Source organism: Zosterops lateralis (genome assembly GCF_965231275.1).
Source record: "Zosterops lateralis genome assembly, chromosome: 31".
NCBI lineage: Eukaryota > Metazoa > Chordata > Aves > Passeriformes > Zosteropidae > Zosterops > Zosterops lateralis.
The window spans coordinates 924,970-949,098 of NC_139791.1; the positions used below are offsets into that span (position 1 = coordinate 924,970).

At 47.5% G+C, this 24,129-nt stretch overlaps 1 protein-coding gene across 1 annotated transcript; it reads right to left on the reverse strand.

Annotated features, from left to right (window-relative positions):
• Positions 1-450: 450 nt before the first annotated feature.
• FBL (fibrillarin) lies at positions 451-24,086 on the reverse strand. The gene is made up of 9 exons (XM_083880631.1): positions 24,036-24,086; positions 22,253-22,294; positions 20,927-21,112; positions 19,761-19,855; positions 18,867-19,037; positions 15,339-15,471; positions 10,851-10,963; positions 5,630-5,775; positions 451-661 (listed from the first exon to the last, which is right to left on the reverse strand). The coding sequence occupies exons 1-9, from the start codon at positions 24,043-24,045 to the stop codon at positions 640-642; spliced, it is 918 nt and encodes a 305-aa protein (XP_083736757.1). The 5' UTR covers positions 24,046-24,086; the 3' UTR covers positions 451-639.
• Positions 24,087-24,129: the final 43 nt, after the last annotated feature.

The window sequence follows — 24,129 nt, forward strand, 5'->3', positions numbered from 1 at the left end:
TGAGCTCCATTAACCCCAATTAACACCCCTAATTAATTGTCCCATTAATTAATGAGCTCCATTAACCCAAAATAATGCCTCTAATTAATACTGTCCCCATTAATTAATGAGCTCCATTAGCCCAAGTTAATTAATTCTGTCCTCATTAATTAATGAGCCCAATTAACACCCCTAATATTTTCTGTCCCATTAATGAACCCCATTAATCCTAATTAACATCCCTCATTAAATCCCTCCCCATTAATTAATGAACCCCATTAACCCCAATTAACGCCCATAATTAATTAATGAGCTCCATTAACCCAAATTAACGCCCCTAATTAACCCATTAATTAATTAATAACTCCATTAATCCCCCAGAGCGTTTTAACCCCCATTACCCACCCCCAACCCATTAATTAACCCCACAATTAATTAATTAACGACACCAATTAACAAATTTTCCTTTATTTACCAAAACCCCCCTCGGACCCCTCCCCCCATCCCGATTCACTTCCGTGTTAGGCCACGCCCACTTCCGGCTTGGACAGAGAACTTCCGGTCTAACCCACGCCCACTTCCGGTTTCGTGACAAAAACTTCCGCTCTAAGCCACGCCCCCTCCGATGGCGCCCCCTGGCGGGTCGGGGGTGCGATGACGTCATTTCTCCTTTGGGGGCGGCCTGGGGGGGGGGGAGAGGGGACAGTGAGAACCAGTAAAAACCAGTATAGACCAGCAAAAACCAGTATGGACCAGTATGGACCAGTATAGACCAGTATAGACCAGTATAGACCAGTATAGACCAGTATGGACCAGTATAGACCAGTATGGACCAGTATGGACCAGTATGGACCAGTATAGACCAGTATGGACCAGTATAGACCAGTATGGACCAGTATGGACCAGTATAGACCAGTTGCACACTCTGGACCCTCCCAGTAACTCCCCAGTCCCTCCCAGTATAAACCAGTATAACCCAGTTCACTTTTTATCCCCCAAAAGCACATTTTTATACCTAAAATAACCATTTTTTCACCCAAATCTCCCTTTTTTTTTTTTCTTCCCAGTCCCTCCCAGTATAACCCAGTATAACCCAGTCTGTCCCAGTATAACCCAGTTCCCTTTTTACCCCCAAAATTCCCGTTTTTACCCACAAAAATCCCATTTTCACCTATAAAATCCCCATTTTTCATCCTAAAATCCCCATTTTTTCGCCCAAACCCCCCGGGATTTTTCCCCCCAGTCCCTCCCAGTCTGTCCCAGTATAACCCAGTCCCCTCCCAGTCTGTCCCAGTCTGTCCCAGTATAACCCAGTACAACCCAGTCCCCTCCAGTATAAACCAGTATAACCCAGTATAACCCACTCTGGTTTTATCCCCCAAAATCTCATTTTTACCCATAAAATCCACATTTTTCACCCTAAAACCACCAGGATTTTTCCCCCCAGTACCTCCCAGTCCCTCCCAGTATAAACCAGTATAATCCAGTATCCCCCAGTATAACCCAGTTCCCTTTTTACCCCCCAAAATCCCATTTTTACCCATAAAAATCCCATTTTTCACCCTAAAATCCCCATTTTTCACCCTAAAATCCCCATTTTTTCACCCAAACCATCCGGGATTTTTCCCCCCAGTCCCTCCCAGTCCGTCCAGTATAACCCAGTCCCCTCCCAGTCTGTCCCAGTCTGTCCCAGTATAACCCAGTACAACCCAGTCCCCTCCAGTATAACCCAGTATAACCCACTCTGGTTTTATCCCCAAGAAATCCCATTTTTACTCATAAAATCCCCATTTTTTCCCATAAAACGACCAGGTTTTTTCCTCCCAGTACAACCCAGTCCCTCCCAGTATAAACCAGTATAACCCAGTCCCCTCCCAGTCTGTCCCAGTATAACCCAGTATAACCCAGTCAGTCCCAGTTCCCTTTTCATCTCCAAAAATCCCATTTTTACCCATAAAATCCCCATTTTTACCCATAAAATCCCCGTTTTTTCACCCAAACCCCCCGGGATTTTTCCCCCCAGTCCCTCCCAGTATAAACCAGTCTGTCCCAGTATAACCCAGTTCCCTTTTTACCCCCCAAAATCCCATTTTCACCCACAAAATCCCCATTTTTACCCATAAAATCCCCGTTTTTTCACCCAAACCCCCCGGGATTTTTCCCCCCAGTCCCTCCCAGTATAAACCAGTATAACCCAGTCCCCTCCCAGTATAACCCAGTATAACCCAGTTCCCTTTTTATCCCCAAAATTCCCGTTTTTACCCATAAAATTCCCGTTTTTACCCATAAAATTCCCATTTTTCACCCTAAAATCCCCATTTTTTACCCATAAAATCCCCATTTTTTCACCCAAACCCCCCGGGATTTTTCCCCCCAGTCCCTCCCAGTATAAACCAGTATAACCCAGTCCCCTCCCAGTCTGTCCCAGTATAACCCAGTATAACCCAGTTCCCTTTTCATCTCCTAAAAATCCCATTTTTACCCCCAAAATCCTCATTTTTCACCCTAAAACCACAAGGTTTTTTCCTCCCAGTCCCTCCCAGTATAAACCAGTTCCCTTTTTATCCCCCAAACTCCCATTTTTACCCATAAAAATCCCATTTTCACCCATAAAATCCCCATTTTTCACCCTAAAATCCCCGTTTTTTCACCCAAACCCCCCGGGATTTTTCCCCCCAGTCCCTCCCAGTATAAACCAGTTCATCCCAGTCCCTCCCAGAATAAACCAGTATAACCCAGTATAAACCAGTATAACCCAGTCTGTCCCAGTATAACCCACTCTGGTTTTATCCCCCAAAATCTCATTTTTACCCATAAAATCCACATTTTTCACCCTAAAACCACCAGGATTTTTCCCCCCAGTACCTCCCAGTCCCTCCCAGTATAAACCAGTATAATCCAGTGTAACCCAGTATAATCCAGTTCCCTTTTTACCCCCCAAAATCCCATTTTTACCCATAAAATCCCCACTTTTCACCCTAAACCCCCCATTTTTCCACCAAAACCCCCCGGGATTTTTCCCCCCAGTCCCTCCCAGTATAAACCAGTATAACCCAGTATAACCCAGTCCCCTCCCAGTATAACCCAGTTCCCTTTTCATCCCCAAAAATCCCATTTTTACCCATAAAACGACCAGGTTTTTTCCTCCCAGTATAACCCAGTCCCCTCCCAGTATAAACCAGTTCCTTCCCAGTATAACCCAGTCTCTCCCAGTATAAACCAGTATAAACCAGTCCCCTCCAGTATAACCCAGTTCCCTTTTTATCCCCAAAATCCCATTTTTTACCCATAAAATCCCCATTTTTCACCCTAAAATCCCCGTTTTTTCACCCAAACCCCCCGGGATTTTTCCCCCCAGTCCCTCCCAGTATAAACCAGTTCCCTTCCAGTATAAACCAGTATAACCCAGTCCCCTTCCAGTCTGTCCCAGTCTGTCCCAGTATAACCCAGTATAACCCAGTTCCCTTTTCATCTCCTAAAAATCCCATTTTTACCCCCAAAATCCTCATTTTTCACCCTAAAACCACAAGTTTTTTTCCTCCTAGTCCCTCCCAGTATAACCCAGTTCCCTTTTTATCCCCCAAAATCCCATTTTTACCCATAAAAATCCCATTTTCACCCATAAAATCCCCATTTTTCACCCTAAAATCCCCGTTTTTTCACCCAAACCCCCCGGGATTTTTCCCCCCAGTCCCTCCCAGTATAAACCAGTATAAACCAGTATAAACCAGTATAACCCAGTCTGTCCCAGTATAACCCACTCTGGTTTTATCCCCAAGAAATCCCATTTTTACCCATAAAATCCCCATTTTTTCCCATAAAACGACCAGGTTTTTTCCTCCCAGTATAACCCAGTCCCTCCCAGTATAAACCAGTATAACCCAGTCCCCTCCCAGTCTGTCCCAGTATAACCCAGTATAACCCAGTCAGTCCCAGTTCCCTTTTCATCTCCAAAAATCCCATTTTCACCCATAAAATCCCCATTTTTCACCCTAAAATCCCCATTTTTTCACCCAAACCCCTCGGGATTTTTCCCCCCAGTCCCTCCCAGTATAACCCAGTATAACCCAGTATAAACCAGTATAAACCAGTCTGTCCCAGTATAACCCACTCTGGTTTTATCCCCAAGAAATCCCATTTTTACCCATAAAATCCCCATTTTTTCCCATAAAACGACCAGGTTTTTTCCTCCCAGTATAACCCAGTTCCCTCCCAGTATAAACCAGTATAACCCAGTCCCCTCCCAGTCTGTCCCAGTATAACCCAGTCAGTCCCAGTTCCCTTTTCATCTCCTAAAAATCCCATTTTTACCCCCAAAATCCTCATTTTTCACCCTAAAACCACAAGGTTTTTTCCTCCCAGTCCCTCCCAGTATAAACCAGTTCCCTTTTTATCCCCAAAATTCCCATTTTTATCCATAAAAATCCCATTTTTACCCATAAAATCCCCATTTTTCACCCATAAAATCCCCGTTTTTTCACCCAAACCCCCCGGGATTTTTCCCCCCAGTCCCTCCCAGTATAAACCAGTATAACCCAGTATAACCCAGTTCCCTTTTTATCCCCAAAAATCCCATTTTTATCCATAAAATCCCCATTTTTTTCCATAAAACGACCAGGTTTTTTCCTCCCAGTATAACCCAGTCCCTCCCAGTATAAACCAGTATAACCCAGTATAAACCAGTATAACCCAGTCTGTCCCAGTATAACCCACTCTGGTTTTATCCCCAAGAAATCCCATTTTTACCCATAAAATCCCCATTTTTTCCCATAAAACGACCAGGTTTTTTCCTCCCAGTATAACCCAGTCCCTCCCAGTATAAACCAGTATAACCCAGTCCCCTCCCAGTCTGTCCCAGTATAACCCAGTATAACCCAGTATAACCCAGTTCCCTTTTCATCTCCTAAAAATCCCATTTTTACCCCCAAAATCCCCATTTTTCACCCTAAAACCACAAGGTTTTTTCCTCCCAGTCCCTCCCAGTATAACCCAGTTCCCTTTTTATCCCCAAACTCCCATTTTTACCCATAAAAATCCCATTTTCACCCATAAAATCCCCATTTTCATCCTAAAATCCCCATTTTTTCGCCCAAACCCCCCGGGATTTTTCCCCGCAGTCCCTCCCAGTATAAACCAGTATAACCCAGTCCCCTCCCAGTCCGTCCCAGTATAACCCAGTATAACCCAGTTCCCTTTTCATCTCCTAAAAATCCCATTTTTACCCCCAAAATCCCCATTTTTCACCCTAAAACCACAAGGTTTTTTCCTCCCAGTCCCTCCCAGTATAAACCAGTTCCCTTTTTATCCCCAAAATTCCCGTTTTTACCCATAAAATTCCCATTTTTACCCATAAAATCCCCATTTTTCACCCATAAAATCCCCATTTTTACCCATAAAATCCCCGTTTTTTCACCCAAACCCCCCGGGATTTTTCCCCCCAGTCCCTCCCAGTATAACCCAGTATAACCCAGTATAACCCAGTATAACCCAGTCTGTCCCAGTATAACCCAGTTCCCTTTTTACCCCCCAAAATCCCATTTTCACCCACAAAATCCCCATTTTTACCCCTAAAATCCCCGTTTTTTCACCCAACCCCCCCGGGATTTTTCCCCCCAGTCCCTCCCAGTATAAACCAGTATCCCCCAGTCACCGGTAGACGCCGACCACCACGGCGTGGTCCCTCTCGTAGGGCTCCAGGGTCAGCTGCTCCTGCGGTTTCATCCTCTCCGCCGTCATCTTCTTCACCTCCCCCGCGAACACCGCCTCGGCCGGCGCCGTCGAGTCGATGCAGTTGGCCTGGGACACCGGTTTGGAGCGGTTAGAACCAGTTTGGACCAGTGAAATCCCAATAGAACCAGTTAAATTCCAGTTAGAACCAGTTCAATCCCAGTTAGGACCAATCAGAACCAATTAAATCCCAGTTAGAACCAGTTAGGACCAGTGAAATCCCAGTTTGGACCGGTTAGGACCAGTGAAATCCCAACAGAACCAGTGAAATCCCAGTTAGGACCAGTTTGGACCAGTTAGGACTAGGTCAGTGCCAGTTAGGACCAGTTAGAACCAGTTTAATCCCAGTTTGAACCAGTGAAATCCCAGTTAGAACCAGTTCAATCCCAATAGAACCAGTTAAATTCCAATAGAACCAGTTCAATCCCAGTTAGAACCAGTTTGAACCAGTGAAATGCCAGTTAAGACCAGTTAATTCCCAGTTAGGACCAGTTAGAACCAGTGAAATCCCAGTTTGAACCAGTGAGAACCAGTTAGAACCACTTAGGACCAGTTAATTCCCAGTTAGAACCAGTTAAATCCCAGTTAGGACCGGTTAGAACCAGTGAAATCCCAATAGAACCAGTGAAATCCCAATAAAACCAGTTCAGCACCAGTTAGGACCAGTTAGAACCAGTTAAATGGCAGTTTGAACCACTGAAAACCAGTTCAATCCCAGTTGGAAGCAATGAAATCCCAATAGAACCAGTTAAATTCCAGTTCAATCCCAGTTAGGACCAGTTAATTCCCAGTTAGGACCAGTGAAAACCAGTGAAATGCCAGTTAGGACCAATCAGAACCAATTAAATCCCAGTTAGAACCAGTGAAATCCCAGTTAGAACCAGTTCAACACCAGTTAGGACCAGTTCAATGGCAGTTTGAACCAGTGAAATCCCAGTTAGAATCAGTGAAATCCCAGTTTGAAACAGTTAATTCCCAGTTAGGACCAGTTTGAACCAGTGAAATCCCAGTTAGAATCAGTGAAATCCCAGTTAGAACCAGTTCAACACCAGTTAGGACCAGTTCAATGGCAGTTTGAACCAGTTAGAACCAGTGAAATCCCAGTTAGGACCAGTTTGAACCAGTGAAAACCAGTTCAATCCCAGTCTGAACCAGTCAAAACCTGTTAAATCCCATTTAAAACCAGTTCAATCCCAGTTTGAACCAGTTCAATCCCAGTTAGAACCAGTTAATTCCCAGTTAGAACCAGTTCAACACCAGTTTGAAACAGTTAATTCCCAGTTAGAACCAGTTCAACACCAGTTTGAAACAGTTAATTCCCAGTTAGGACCAGTTTGGACCAGTGAAATCCCAGTTAGAACCAGTTAGGACCAGTTAGGACCAGTGAAATCCCAGTTAGGACCAGTAAAAACCAATTAAATCCCAGTTAGAACCAGTTCAATCCCAGTTAGAACCAGTTCAACACCAGTTAGGACCAGTTCAATGGCAGTTTGAACCAGTTAGAACCAGTGAAATCCCAGTTAGAACCAGTTTGAACCAGAGAAAACCAGTTCAATCCCAGTCTGAATCAGTCAAAACCTGTTAAATCCCATTTAAAACCAGTTCAATCCCATTTAAAACCAGTTCAATCCCAGTTTGAACCAGTTCAATCCCAGTTAGAATCAGTGAAATCCCAGTTAGAATCAGTTCAATCCCAGTTAGAACCAGTGAAATCCCAATTAGAATCAGTGAAATCCCAGTTCGAACCAGTTCAACACCAGTTTGAAACAGTTAATTCCCAGTTAGGACCAGTTTGGACCAGTGAAATCCCAGTTAGAACCAGTTCAATGGCAGCTCAAACCAGTAAAAACCACTTCAAGCCCAGTTAGGACCAGTTAGGACCAGTGAAGACCAGTTAGGACCAGTGAAATCCCAGTTAGGACCAATCAGAACCAATTAAATCCCAGTTTGAACCAGTTCAATCCCAGTCAGGACCAGTTAGAACCAGTTAAATCCCAGTTTGAAACAGTTCAATCCCAGTTAGGACCAGTGAAAACCAGTGAAATGCCAGTTAAGACCAGTTAATTCCCAGTTAATTCCCAGTTAGAACCAGTGAAATCCCAGTTTGAACCAGTGAGAACCAGTTAGAACCACTTAGGACCAGTTAATTCCCAGTTAGAACCAGTTAAATCCCAGTTGGGACCGGTTAGAACCAGTGAAATCCCAATAGAACCAGTTAAATCCCAATAAAACCAGTTCAGCACCAGTTAGGACCAGTTAGAACCAGTTAAATGGCAGTTTGAACCACTGAAAACCAGTTCAATCCCAGTTGGAAGCAATGAAATCCCAATAGAACCAGTTAAATTCCAGTTCAATCCCAGTTAGGACCAGTGAAAACCAGTGAAATGCCAGTTAGGGCCAGCTAATTCCCAGTTAATTCCCAGTTAGGACCAGTGAAAACCAGTGAAATGCCAGTTAGGGCCAGCTAATTCCCAGTTAGAACCAGTTAAATGGCAGTTTGGACCAGTTAGAACCAGTTTAACACCAGTTAAAATCGGTTAGAACCAGTGAAATCCCAGTTAGAACTAGTTTAATCCCAGTGAGAACCAGTGAAATCCCAGTTAGGACCAGTTTAATCCCAGTTAGAACCAGTTCAACACCAGTTAGAACCAGTTAAATGGCAGTTTGAACCAGTTAGAACCAGTGAAATCCCAATAAAACCAGTTAAATTCCAGTTAGAACCAGTGAAATCCCAGTTAGAACCAGTGAAAACCAGTTCAATCCCAGTCTGAACCAGTCAAAACCTGTTAAATCCCATTTAAAACCAGTTCAATCCCAGTTAGAACCAGTTCAATCCCAGTTAGAACCAGTTCAATCCCAGTTAGAACCAGTTCAATCCCAGTTAGAACCAGCTCAATCCCAGTTAGAACCAGTTCAATGGCAGTTTGAACCAGTGAAATCCCAGTTCGAACCAGTGAAATCCCAGTTTGAACCAGTTCAACACCAGTTTGAAACAGTTAATTCCCAGTTAGGACCAGTTTGAACCAGTGAAATCCCAGTTTGAACCAGTTCAATGGCAGCTCAAACCAGTAAAAACCACTTCAAGTCCAGTTAGGACCAGTTTGAACCAGTGAAATCCCAGTTAGAACCAGTTAAATTCCAATTAGGACCAGTGAGAACCAGTTTGAACCAGTGAGAACCAGTTTGGCACCAGTTAAATGGCAGTTTGAACCAGTTCAAACCAGTAAAAACCAGTGAAATCCCAGTTAGAACCAGTTCAATCCCAGTTCAAACCAGTGAAAACCCCCATTTCCACTCCCAGTGCCCCATACTGGTCCATACTGGTCTATACTGGTCCATACTGGTCCATACTGGTCTATACTGGTCTATACTGGTCCATACTGGTCCATACTGGTCTATACTGGTCTATACTGGTCCATACTGGTCCATACTGGTCTATACTGGTCTATACTGGTCCATACTGGTCCATACTGGTCCATACTGGTCTATACTGGTCCATACTGGTCTGTACTGGTCCATACTGGTCCGTACTGGTCCATACTGGTCCATACTGGTCTATACTGGTCCATACTGGTCTATACTGGTCCATACTGGTCCATACTGGTCTATACTGGTCCATACTGGTCCATACTGGTCTATACTGGTCCGTACTGGTCCATACTGGTCCATACTGGTCTATACTGGTCCATACTGGTCCATACTGGTCTATACTGGTCTATACTGGTTTCTAACCCCCCCAACACCATTCCCAGCACCCCAAACTGGTTCTTACTGGTTTTTAATGGTCTGTTACTGGTCCTGACTGCCCCATTCCCCTTCCAATGGCTCCGTACTGGTTTATACTGGTTTATACTGGTTTGTACTGGTCCATACTGGTTTATACTGGTCCATACTGGTCTATACTGGTTTCTAACCCTCACAACACCATTCCCAGCACCCCAAACTGGTTTTTACTGGTTTTTAATGGTCTGTTACTGGTCCTGACTCCTCCATTCCCCTTCCAATGGCTCCGTACTGGTTTATACTGGTCTATACTGGTCTGTACTGGTCTATACTGGTTTGTACTGGTCTATACTGGTTTATACTGGTCCATACTGGTCCATACTGGTCTATACTGGTCCATACTGGTTTCTAACCCCCCAAACCCATTCCCAGCACCCCAAACTGGTTCTTACTGGTCTGTTACTGGTCCTGACTCCTCCATTCCCCTTTCAATGGCTCCGTACTGGTTTATACTGGTCTATACTGGTCTGTACTGGTCTATACTGGTCCATACTGGTCTATACTGGTCTATACTGGTCCATACTGGTCCATACTGGTCCATACTGGTCTGTACTGGTCCATACTGGTCTGTACTGGTCCATACTGGTCTGTACTGGTCTATACTGGTCTGTACTGGTCCATACTGGTCTATACTGGTCCATACTGGTCTGTACTGGTCCATACTGGTCTATACTGGTCTATACTGGTCCATACTGGTCCATACTGGTTTATACTGGTCCATACTGGTCCATACTGGTTTATACTGGTCCATACTGGTTTCTAACCCCCCCAAACCCCATTCCCAGCACCCCAAACTGGTTCTTACTGGTTTGTTACTGGTCCTGACTGCCCCATTCCCCTTCCAATGGCTCTGTACTGGTTTATACTGGTTTATACTGGTTTATACTGGTTTATACTGGTCCATACTGGTTTCTAACCCTCACAACACCATTCCCAGCACCCCAAACTGGTTTTTACTGGTTCTTACTGGTCTGTTACTGGTCCTGACTGCTCCATTCCCCTTCCAATGGCTCCGTACTGGTTTATACTGGTTTATACTGGTCCATACTGGTCCATACTGGTCTGTACTGGTCTATACTGGTCCATACTGGTCTGTACTGGTCCGTACTGGTCTATACTGGTCCATACTGGTTTCTAACCCCCCCAAACCCATTCCCAGCACCCTGAACTGGTTTTTACTGGTTTTTAATGGTTTGTTACTGGTCCTGACTCCCCCATTCCTCTTCCAATAGCTCCGTACTGGTTTATACTGGTTTATACTGGTCTGTACTGGTCCATACTGGTCTATACTGGTCTGTACTGGTCCATACTGGTCTATACTGGTTTATACTGGTCCGTACTGGTCCGTACTGGTGTGGTACCTTGATGGAGATGAGGAAGTGCCCCCCGCAGCGCAGGAAGTGATGGGCGTTCAGGGCCACGATCCGCGTCTGGTCCGGCTGCGCCACGTCGGCGAAGATCACATCGACCATGCCTGGGGAAAACGGGGATATTCCCAAATTATCCCGGGATTCTGGGCAGAATTCCCAAAATTCCAGCCAGGAAAATGAAACTCCCAAAAATTCCCCCAAAATTCCAGCAAAAAAACCCCAAAATTCCAGCAAAAAACCCCCCAAAATTCCAGCAAAAAAACTCCAAAATTCCCCAAAAATGTCACCCAGGAGCACAAAATTCCCAAAAAATTCCCCCAAAATTCCAGCAAAAAAAACCCCAAAATTCCACCCCCAAAATTTCCCAAAAAAATCACCCAGGAGCACAAAATTCCCAAAAATTCCCCCAAAATTCCAGAAAAAAAAAACCCCAAAATTCCAGGAAAAAACCCTGAAGATTCCAGAAAAAAAACCCCAAAAATCCAGGGAAAAAACACCAAAATTCCTCCAAAATTCCACCCAGGAGCACAAAATTCCTGAAATATTCCCCCAAAATTCCAGCCAGGAACATGAAATTCCCAAAAATTCCCATAAAATTCCAGCCAGAAGCACAAAATTCCCATAAAATTTCACGTTGGCAAAGATCACATCCACCATGCCTGAGGAAAATGGGGATATTCCCAAATTATCCCGGGATTCTGGGCAAAATTCCCAAAATTCCCAGAAAATTTAACCTGGGACACGAAATTCCCCAAAATTCCCATAAAATTCCCCCAAAAATCCAAGAAAAACCCCGAAATTCCAGCAAAAAACCTCAAAATTCCCACAAAATTCAATCCAGGAGCAAAAAGTTCCCAAAAAAATTCCCACAAAATTCCCATAAAATTCCCACAAAATTCCCATAAAATTTCCATAAAATTCTCATAAAATTCTCATAAAATTTCCACAAAATTCTCATAAAATTCCCATAAAATTTCCACAAAATTCTCATAAAATTCCCATAAAATTCCCACAAAATTCCCATAAAATTTCCCCAAAATTCCCATAAAATTTTCATAAAATTCCCATAAAATTTTCATAAAATTCTCATAAAATTTCCATTAAATTCTCATAAAATTCCAGCAAAAATTCCAATAAAATTCCGAAAAAAACTCAACCAGGAACACGAAATTCCCACAAAATTCACCTAAAATATCCAGGAAAAAAAACCCCAAAATTCCAGGAAAAAATCCCAAAATTCCAAGGAAAAGAAACCCCAAAATTCCCATAAAATTCCACCCAGGAACATGAACTTTCCATAAAATTCTCCTAAAATTCCCACATAATTCCCATAAAATTCCTATAAAATTCCCCCAAAATTCCAGGAAAAAAAACCCCAAAATTCCAGCAAAAAAATCTCAAAATTCCCCCAAAATTCAACCCAGGAGCAAAAAATTCCCAAAAAATTCCCCCAAAATTCCCATAAAATTTCCCCAAAATTCCCATAAAATTTCCACAAAATTCCCATAAAATTCTCATAAAATTCCCATAAAATTCTCAGAAAATTTCCACAAAATTCTCATAAAATTCTCATAAAATTTCCATAAAATTCTCATAAAATTCCAGCAAAAATTCCAATAAAATTCCCACAAAATTCTCAGAAAATTCCCCCAAAATTCCCCCCAAATTCCCATAAAATTCTCATAAAATTTCAAAAATTTCTCATAAAATTTCCATAAAACTCTCATAAAATTCCCCTAAAATTCCACCCAGGAACACAAAATTCCCACAAAATTCCAGCAAAAACCCTCAAAATTCCCACAAAATTCAACCCAGGAGCAAAAAATTCCCAAAAAATTCCCAAAAAATTCCCACAAAATTCTCATAAAATTCCCACAAAATTCCCATAAAATTCCCACAAAATTCCCATAAAATTCCCACAAAATTCCCATAAAATTTCCCCAAAATTTCCACAAAATTCCCATAAAATTTCCACAAAATTCCCATAAAATTCTCATAAAATTCCCACAAAATTCCCATAAAATTTCCCCAAAATTCCCACAAAATTCCCATAAAATTTCCCCCAAATTCCCATAAAATTTCCCCCAAATTCCCATAAAATTTCCACAAAATTCCCATAAAATTCCCACAAAATTCCCATAAAATTTCCCCAAAATTCCCATAAAATTTTCATAAAATTCCCATAAAATTTCATGTCGGTGAAGATCACGTCAACATTGTCTGGGGAAAGGGGAATTATTCCTGAATTATCCTGGAATTCTGACCAAAAATTCCCGAAATTCCCAGAAAATTCCAGCCAGGAAAATGAAATTCCCAAAAATTCCCAAAAAATTCCCCCAAAATTCGAGTCAGGAGCTCAAAATTCCCATAAAATTCTCACAAAATTCCCACAAAATTCCCAATTGGGAAAAATTTGGGATATTTTGGGAGTTAATTTGGGATATTTTAGGAGTTAATTTGGGGATATTTTGGGATAATTTTGGGGATATTTTGGGGATATTTTGGGGATATTTTGGGATAATTTTGGGGATATTTTGGGGATATTTTGGGATAATTTTGGGGATATTTTGGGAGTTAATTGGGGATAATTTGGGGCTATTTTAGGGATATTTTAGGGATAATTTTGGGCATATTTTGGGGATATTTGGGGAATATTTTGAGGATATTTTGGGAGTTAATTTAAAGATAATTTGGGGATAATTTTGGGATATTTGGGGAGTTAATTGGGGATAATTTCGGGAGTTAATTTGGGATATTTTAGGGATAATTGGGGGATATTTTGGGGTTATTTTGGGGATATTTTAGGAGTTAATTTGGGGCTATTTTGGGGACAATTTGGGGATATTTTAGGGATATTTTGGGGCTATTTTGGGAATATTTTGGAAATATTTTGGGATAATTTCGGGGCTATTTTGGGAATATTTTGGAAATATTTTGGGGATAATTTTGGGATATTTTGGGAGTTAGTTTGAGATGTTTTGGAGATAATTTGGGGATATTTTGGAAATAATTTTGGGGATATTTCGGGATAATTTTAGGGATAATTTTGGGGATAATTTGAGGATATTTTGGGGCTATTTTAGGAGGTAATTTGGGATAATTTGGGGAATATTTTGTGGATAATTTGGGGATAATTTTAGGAATATTTTGGGCTATTTTAGGATAATTTTGGGCCCCAGACTGACCAATGAGCATGCGGTACTTGTGCAGGTGCCGGGGGTATTTTGGGGGTATTTTGGGGATATTTTGGGGGTATTTTGGGGATATTTTGGGGATATTTTGGGGATATTTTGGGGATATTTTGGGGGTATTTTTGGGAACAATTTGGGGATAATTTTGGGGATATTTTAGGAGTTGATTTGGGGATATTTTGGGATAATTTTGGTGCTATTTTGGGGATATTTTGGGAGTAAATTTGGGAATATTTTGGAAATATTTTGGGTCTATTTTAGGAGTTAATTTGGGAATATTTTGAGATAATTTGGGGATATTTTGGGGACAATTTTAGGGATATTTTGGGGATAATTTGGGAATATTTTTGCAGATATTTTGGGGCTATTTTAGGGATATTTTGGGGCTATTTTAAAAGCTAATTTGCGGATATTTTGGAGATAATTTGGGGGTATTTTGGGGATATTTTAGGGATAATTTGGGAATATTTTAGGGATACCTTGTGGATATTTTGGGGCTATTTTAGGAGTTATTTTGGGATAATTTCGGCGATATTTTGGGGATACTTTGGGACAATTTTGGGGCTATTTTAGGGATATTTTGGGGATAATTTCGGGGATATTTTGGGGCTATTTTAGGAATATTTTGGGCTATTTTGGGATAATTTTTGGGTCTCTCACTGACCAATGAGCATGCGGTACTTGTGCGGGTGCCGGGGATATTTTGGGGGTATTTTGGGGGTATTTTGGGGATATTTTGGGGGTATTTTTGGGGACAATATGGGGATAATTTTGGGGATATTTTAGGAGTTGATTTGGGGATATTTTGGGATAATTTTGGTGCTATTTTGGGGATATTTTGGGAGTAAATTGGGGAATATTTTGGAAATATTTTGGGTCTATTTTAGGAGTTAATTTGGGAATATTTTGAGATAATTTGGGGATATTTTGGGGACAATTTTAGGGATATTTTGGGGATAATTTGGGAATATTTTTGCAGATATTTTGGGGCTATTTTAGGGATATTTTGGGGCTATTTTAAAAGCTAATTTGCGGATATTTTGGAGATAATTTGGGGGTATTTTGGGGATATTTTAGGGATAATTTGGGAATATTTTAGGGATACCTTGTGGATATTTTGGGGCTATTTTAGGAGTTATTTTGGGATAATTTCGGCGATATTTTGGGGATACTTTGGGACAATTTTGGGGCTATTTTAGGGATATTTTGGGGATAATTTCGGGGATATTTTGGGGCTGTTTTAGGAATATTTTGGGCTATTTTAGGATATTTTGGGCCCCAGACTGACCAATGAGCATGCGGTACTTGTGCGGGTGCCGGGCGTCCTCGATGACGGGCACCACGTTGGTTCTTTTCTTGGCCACGTTGAGCAGGTCCCGGCCCGAGCGGTGCGAGAACTCCACGGCGTAGACCACGCCCTCCTGGGGGGGACACGCCCACAGGTCACCCGGGGGTCACCAGGGGTCAGCAAAGGTCACCGGGGGTCAGCAAAGGTCAATGGGAGTCAATGGGGGTCAATGGGGGTCAATGGGGGTCACCGGGGTCATCAAAGGTCAATGGGGGTCAATGGGGGTCATCAAAGGTCAATGGGGGTCACTGGGGGTCACCGGGGTCATCAAAGGTCAATGGGAGTCAATGGGGGTCAATGGGGTCATCAAAGGTCAATGGGGGTCACTGGGGGTCACCGGGGTCATCAAAGGTCAATGGGGGTCAATGGGGGTCAATGGGGGTCACCGGGGTCATCAAAGGTCAATGGGGGTCAATGGGGGTCACCAGGGGTCACCGGGGTCATCAAAGGTCAATGGGGTCACCGGGGTCATCAAAGGTCAATGGGGGTCAATGGGGGTCACCAGGGTCATCAAAGGTCAATGGGGGTCAATGGGGGTCACCAGGGTCATCAAAGGTCAATGGAGGTCAATGGAGGTCAATGGGGGTCACCAGGGTCATCAAAGGTCAATGGGGGTCAATGGGGGTCAATGGGGGTCAATGGGGGTCAATGCGGGTCACCCCGAGGTCACTAAAGGTCACCAGGGGTCACCAATGGTCATCAAAGGTCAATGGGGGTCAATGGGGGTCAATGGGGGTCATAAAAGGTCAATAGAGGTCACCAAAGGTCATCAAGGGTCAACAGGGGTCACCAGGGGTCACCCAGAGATCATCAGAGGTGATCAAAGGTCACCCGAGGTCACCTCAAGGTCACCAAAGGTCATAAGGGTTCATCAAAGGTCAACACAGGTCACCAGGGGTCACCCCAACGTCACCAGGGGTCAGCACAGGTCAATGGCGGTCACCAAAGGTCACCAAAGTTCAACAGGAGTTATCAATACCCCACCCAGGGTCACCTGGAGAAACCTCGGGGACACCAAACCAGTGTCACCTGGCCCAGGTGTGTCATTACCTGTCCAGGTGTGTGTTCCCTGTCCCACTTGTGTCCCAGGTGTGTTCCCTGTCCCAGGTGTGTCATTACCTGTCCCAGGTGTGAGTTACCTGTCCCAGTTGTGTGTTACCTGTCCCAGGTGTCTGTTCCCTGTCCCAGGTGTATCCCAGGTATCCCCAGGTGTATCCCAGGTGTCCCCAGGTGTGTGTTACCTGTCCCCAGGTGTCCCAGGTGTGTGTTACCTGTCCCAGGTGTCTGTTCCCTGTCCCAGGTGTATCCCAGGTATCCCCAGGTGTATCCCAGGTGTCCCCAGGTGTGTGTTACCTGTCCCCAGGTGTCCCAGGTGTGTGTTACCTGTCCCAGGTGTGTGTTCCCTGTCCCAGGTGTATCCCAGGTATCCCCAGGTGTATCCCAGGTGTCCCCAGGTGTGTGTTACCTGTCCCCAGGTGTCCCCAGGTGTGTCATTACCTGTCCCAGGTGTGTCATTACCTGTCCTGGTGTGTGTCATTACCTGTCCTGGTGTGTGTGTTACCTGTCCCAGGTGTGTCATTACCTGTCCCAGGTGTGTCATTACCTGTCCCAGGTGTGTATTCCCTGTCTCAGGTGTACCCCAGGTATCCCCAGGTGTATCCCAGGTGTCCCCAGGTGTGTGTTACCTGTCCCAGGTGTCCCCAGGTGTGTGTTACCTGTCCCCAGGTGTCCCCAGGTGTGTCATTACCTGTCCCAGGTGTGTCATTACCTGTCCTGGTGTGTGTGTTACCTGTCCAGGTGTGTGTTACCTGTCCAGGTGTGTGTTACCTGTCCCAGGTGTGTGTGTGTTACCTGTCCCAGGTGTGTCATTACCTGTCCTGGTGTGTGTGTTACCTGTCCAGGTGTGTATTCCCTGTCCCAGGTGTATCCCAGGTATCCCCAGGTGTATCCCAGGTATCCCCAGGTGTATCCCAGGTGTCCCCAGATGTGTGTTACCTGTCCCAGGTGTGTGTTCCCTGTCCCAGGTGTGTGTTACCTGTCCCAGGTGTATCCCAGGTATCCCCAGGTGTATCCCAGGTGTCCCCAGGTGTGTGTTACCTGTCCCCAGGTGTGTGTTACCTGTCCCAGGTGTGTGTTCCCTGTCCCAGGTGTGTGTTACCTGTCCCCAGGTGTGTGTTACCTGTCCCAGGTGTCCCCAGGTGTGTGTTACCTGTCCCCAGGTGTGTGTTACCTGTCCCAGGTGTGTGTTACCTGTCCCAGGTGTCCCCAGGTGTGTGTTACCTGTCCCCAGGTGTGTGTTACCTGTCCCAGGTGTCCCCAGGTGTGTGTTACCTGTCCCAGGTGTGTGTTACCTGTCCCAGGTGTCCCCAGGTGTGTGTTACCTGTCCCCAGGTGTGTGTTACCTGTCCCAGGTGTCCCCAGGTGTGTGTTACCTGTCCCCAGGTGTGTGTTACCTGTCCCAGGTGTCCCCAGGTGTGTGTTACCTGTCCCAGGTGTGTGTTACCTGTCCCCAGGTGTGTTACCTGGCCCACGATGTCGGAGACGTGGCTGACGGTGGTCCCTGAGGCGGCCCCCAGGTAGAGCACCTTGGCCCTGGGTCTGATGTGGATGGGCTCAGGTGTGTCATTACCTGTCCCAGGTGTGTGTTACCTGTCCAGGTGTGTGTTCCCTGTCCCAGGTGTGTGTTACCTGTCCCAGGTGTCCCCAGGTGTGTGTTACCTGTCCGAGGTGTGTCATTACCTGTCCTGGTGTGTGTGTTACCTGTCCTGGTGTGTGTTCCCTGTCCCAGGTGTGTATTCCCTGTCCCAGGTGTATCCCAGGTATCCCCAGGTGTATCCCAGGTGTCCCCAGGTGTGTGTTACCTGTCCCCAGGTGTCCCCAGGTGTGTGTTACCTGTCCCAGGTGTGTGTTACCTGTCCCAGGTGTGTGTTACCTGTCCCCAGGTGTCCCCAGGTGTGTGTTACCTGTTCCCAGGTGTCCCCAGGTGTGTTACCTGGCCCACGATGTCGGAGACGTGGCTGACGGTGGTCCCTGAGGCGGCCCCCAGGTAGAGCACCTTGGCCCCGGGTCTGATGTGGATGGGCTCAGGTGTGTCATTACCTGTCCCAGGTGTGTCATTACCTGTCCTGGTGTGTGTGTTCCCTGTCCCAGGTGTGTGTTACCTGTCCCAGGTGTGTGTTACCTGTCCCAGGTGTATCCCAGGTATCCCCAGGTGTATCCCAGGTGTCCCCAGGTGTGTGTTACCTGTCCCAGGTGTGTTACCTGGCCCACGATGTCGGAGACGTGGCTGACGGTGGTCCCTGAGGCGGCCCCCAGGTAGAGCACCTTGGCCCCGGGTCTGATGTGGATGGGCTCAGGTGTGTCATAACCTGTCCCAGGTGTGTGTTACCTGTCCCAGGTGTCCCCAGGTGTGTGTTACCTGTCCCAGGTGTGTGTTACCTGTCCCAGGTGTATCTCAGGTGTGTTTACCTGGCCCACGATGTCGGAGACGTGGCTGACGGTGGTCCCTGAGGCGGCCCCCAGGTAGAGCACCTTGGCCCCGGGTCTGATGTGGATCTGGTCGATGCCCCCCAGGATTGCGGCCGCCAGTTTGGAGCGGAACGGGTTCCAGGCCCGGTACTCCACCGAGGTGTCGCCGTCCTGGGGACCAGTACAAACCAGTTTGGACCAGTACAGACCAGTATAAACCAGTATAGACCACTATAGACCAGTATGGACCAGTATAAACCAGTAGGGACCAGTATAAACCACTATGGACCAGTATATTTGTACTGTCCCTCCCTACTAAGGGTTCCAGGCACGGCACTCCATGGAGGTGTCGCCATCCTGGGAACCAGTATGGACCAGTATAAACCAGTACAAACCAGTATAGACCAGTATAGACCAGTACAAACCAGTATGGACCAATATAGATCAATATGTACCAGTATAAACCAGTATGAACCACTATAAGTCAGTCCCTCCCAGTATAAACCAGTCCCTCCCAGTCTTTCCCAGTACAAACCAGTATAAACCAGTTCCCTTCCTGTTCCTAAAAAAAATCCCTTTTTTTGTCCCCAAAATCCCAATTTTTACCCCCCAAATCCCCATTTTTCACCCTAAAACCGCTGGGTTTTTTCCTCCCAGTCCCTCCCAGTATAAACCAGTATAACCCAGTTCCCTCCCAGTATAACCCAGTCCCCTCCCAGTTCCTTTTCACCCCTAAAATTCCCATTTTTATCCTGAAAATCTTAATTTTTACCCCCAAAATCCTATTTTTTTACCCTAAAACCGACGGGTTTTTTCCTCTCAGTTTGTCCCAGTCCCTCCCAGTATAAACCAGTATGTCCCAGTATGTCCCAGTATCCCCAGTCCCCCCAGTACCTCGACACTGATGCGTTTCTCGCCGTACACCGACTCCCCCGGGACCAGGTTCCGCGTCACCAGAGCGTCCTCACGGCCCCGGCAGATAAACACACCTGGGTGGGACAGGGGGGGTACACCTGAGACACACCTGAGATACACCTGAGATACCTGGGGACACCTGAGATACACCTGAGATACACCTGAGCACAGCTAAAATACACCTGGGACACACCTGAGATACCTGAGATACCTGGGGACACCTGAGACACACCTGAGATACACCTGAGATACACCTGAGATACCTGGGGACACCTGGGGACAGCTGAGATACCTGGGGACAGCTAAAATACACCTGGGGACACACCTGAGATACCTGAGATACACCTGGGGACAGCTGAGATACCTGGGACACACCTGAGACACCTGGGGACACACCTGAGATACACCTGAGACACCTGAGATACCTGGAGACACCTGGGGACACACCTGAGACACCTGGGGACACCTGAGATACCTGGGGACAGCTACAATACACCTGGGGACACCTGAGACACACCTGAGACACCTGGGGACAGTTGAGATACACCTGAGATACCTGGGGACACCTGAGACACCTGGGGACACACCTGAGATACACCTGAGACACCTGAGATACCTGGAGACACCTGGGGACACACCTGAGACACCTGGGACACACCTGAGATACACTTGGGGACACTTGGGACACCTGGGGCCCGCAGCTTCTCCAGATCCCCAGTCCCCTCCCAGTATAAATGAGTATCCCCAGTTACCCTCCCAGTCCCTCCCAGTCCCCCCAGTATAACCCAGTATCCCCAGTTCCCTCCCAGTCCCTTCCCAGTATCCCCAGTTACCCTCCCAGTCCCCCCAGTATAACCCAGTCCCCCCAGGTCCCCTCCCAGTGTAACCCAGTCTCCCCAATTACCCTCCCAGTCCCTCCCAGTATAAACCAGTCCCCCCCAGTATCACCAATCCCCTCCCAGTCCCCCCAGTATAACCCAGTCCCCCCAGGTCCCCTCCCAGTGTAACCCAGTCTCCCCAATTACCCTCCCAGTCCCTCCCAGTATAAACCAGTCCCCCCCAGTATCACCAATCCCCTCCCAGTCCCTCCCAGTATAACCCAGTCCCCCCAGTCCCTCCCAGTATAAACCAGTATCCCCAGTTACCCTCGTGCCGATGCGGCTCCACGGTCACTTTTTTCCCGCCTTTGAAGCCTCCTCTGGCCCCGCCCCTGGCCCCGCCCCCTCGGCCTCGGCCCCGCCCCCTGGGGCCGCCTCGGGCTCCGCCTCCTCCTCTGGCCCCGCCCCCTCCTCCTCTGGCCCCGCCCCCTCCGCGGGGCGGGAACCCGGAACCTGCGGGGGGAACTGGCGTTACTGGGGGGTACTGGTTTGTACTGGGAGGGGACCTGGGATGGACTGGGAGGGGAACTGGGGTTACTGGGATGGACTGGGAGGGGAACTGGGGTTACTGGTTTGTACTGGGAGAGGAACTGGGGGGACTGGGATGGACTGGTTTATACTGGGAGGGGAACTGGGGTTACTGGTTTGGACTGGGAGGGGAACTGGGGTTACTGGTTTGTACTGGTTTGTACTGGGAGGGGAACTGGGGGGACTGGGAGGGACTGGGAGGGGAACTGGGGTTACTGGTTTGTACTGGGAGAGGAACTGGGGTTACTGGTCTGTACTGGGAGAGGAACTGGGGTTACTGGTCTGTACTGGGATGGACTGGGGGGGAACTGGGAGGGGAACTGGAGTTACTGGTTTGGACTGGGAGGGGAACTGAGGGGTCTGGGAGGGGAACTGGGGTTACTGGTTTGTACTGGGAGGGGAACTGGGGGGACTGGGAGAGACTGGGGTTACTGGGATGGACTGGGAGAGGAACTGGGATTACTGGTTTGTACTGGGATGGACTGGGATTGACTAGCAGGGGACTGGGAGGGGTCTGGGGTTACTGGTTTGTACTGGGATGGCCTGGGATTGACTGGGAGGGGAACTGGGGGGACTGGGAGGGTTACTGGTTTATACTGGGAGTGACTGGGAGGGAACTGGGAGCCAATGGGAGGGGAACTGGGGTTACTGGTTTGTACTGGGGGGGAACTGGGGTTACTGGTTTGTACTGGGGGAACTGGGGTTACTGGTTTGTACTGGGATGGACTGGGAGGGGAACTGGGGGGGGACTGGGAGAGGAACTGGGGTTACTGGTTTGTACTGGGAGGGACTGGGGGGGAACTGGGAGAGACTTGGAGGGTAACTGGGGATACTGGGAGAGTTACTGGTTTATACTGGGAAGGACTGGGAGGCACTGGGAGGGGATTGAGGGGGTAACTGGGGATACTGGGAGGGACTGGGGGGGGTAACTGGGTCATACTGGGAGGGACTGGTGGATACTGGGAAGCAACTGGGCAAACTGGGAGGGCACTGGGACAGCCAGCAGGGGCAGCACTGGGGGTTACTGGTCTATACTGGTTTATACTGGTTTATACTGGGACTCACCTCGGCCCCGGAAGCCGCCGCGACCCCCCCGGGGGCTGAAACCTGCGGGAGGGAACTGGTCAGACTGGGATGGACTGGGAGAGCTCCCTGTGCTCCCAGTTTGGCTCCAACCCCTCCCCAGTTTGTCCCAGTTCATCCCAGTATAGCTTAAACCCCTCCCAGTTACCCCTGAATCCCTCCCAGTATAACCCAGTTACCCCCAAACCCCTCCCAGTCCATCCCAGTATAACTCACACCCCTCCCACTATAACCCAGTACAACCCAAACCCCTCCCAGTATAACCCAGTTATCCCCAGTTCCTCTCCCAGTTTATCCCAGTATAACCCAGTCCCCTCCCAGTCCATCCCAGTATAACCCAGTTCCCTCCCAGTCCATCCCAGTATAACCCAAACCCCTCCCAGTCCATCCCAGTTACCCCCAGTTAACCCCAAAACCCTCCCAGTTCATCCCAGTATAACCCAGTACTCCCCAGTCCCATCCCAGTACATCCCAGTATAACCCAGTACATCCCAGTTGCCCTCCAAACTTCTCCCAGTTCCATCCCAGTTTGTCCCAGTTAACTCCCACACCCCCCCAGTCCCTCCCAGTATATCCCAGTTTGCCCCAGTTCCCTCCCAGTACTCCCCAGTCCCATCCCAGTTACCCCCCAAACCTCTCCCAGTCCCATCCCAGTATATCCCAGTTCCTTCCCAGTTTCCCCCAGTGCATCCCAGTTTGTCCCAGTTCTCTCCCAGTCCCACCAGTTACATCCCAGTTACCCCTCAAACCTCTCCCAGTGCCCCCCAATCCCCTCCCAGTATATCCCAGTCCCATCCCAGTATATCCCAGTCCCCTCCCAGTACATCCCAGTTACCCCCCAATCCCCTCCCAGTTCCCTCCAGTCCCTCCAGACCCCCCCAGTATATCCCAGTCCATCCCAGTCCCCCCCCAAACCCCTCCTGGTCCCTCCCAGTTTATCCCTGTTTGTCCCAGTTCCCTCCCAGCACCCCACAGTCCCATCCCAGTATAAACCAGTCTATTCCAGTCCCCCCCAGTCCCTCCCAGTCCCACCAGTTCCATCCCAGTTACCCCTCAAACCTCTCCCAGTGCTCACCAGTCCTCTCCCAGCCCGTCCCAGTATAGCCCAGTTCCCTCAAGTCTCTCCCAGTATATCTCAGTTCTATCCCAGTCCCATCCCAGTATATCCCAGTTCCCTCCCAGTCCCTCCAGTTTATCCCAGTTTGTCCCAGTCCCATCCCAGTTCCCTCCCAGTCCAAACCAGTCCCATCCCAGTCACCTCTCAAACCTCTTCCAGTCCCCTCCAGTCCCTCCCAGTTTGTCCCAGTAACCCCCACACCCCTTCCAGTCTATCCCAGTCCCCATCCCAGTATCCCCCAGTATATCCCAGTCTATCCTAGTTCCCATCTCAGTCCCCCCAAGTCCCTCCCAGTTTATCCCAGTCCATCCCAGTTTGTCCCAGTCCCTCCCAATCCCTGCCCAGTACATCCCAGTTAGTCCTTAAACCCCTCCCAGTTTGTCCCAGTTCCTCCCAGTCCTCCCCAGTCCCTCCCAGTCCATCCCAGTTCCCTCCCAGTATATCCCAGTCACCCCCAGCTCCCTCCCAGTGACTCCCAGTCCCCTCCCAATCCCCCCCAGTCCATCCCAGTCCATCCCAGTCTATCCCAGTCCATCCCAGTCTATCCCAGTCACCCCTAGTTCCCTCCCAGTGACTCCCAGTTCCCCCCAGTCCCCTCCAGTCTATCCCAGTCCATCCCAGTTTATCCCAGTCTCTCCCAGTTCTCACCGGGCCTCATCTCTCCACGCGGGTCTCTCGCGCCTCTGTCGGAACAGGAAATTACGTCAATTCGCCACGCCCCTTCCGCTGCTCTGCGCATGCG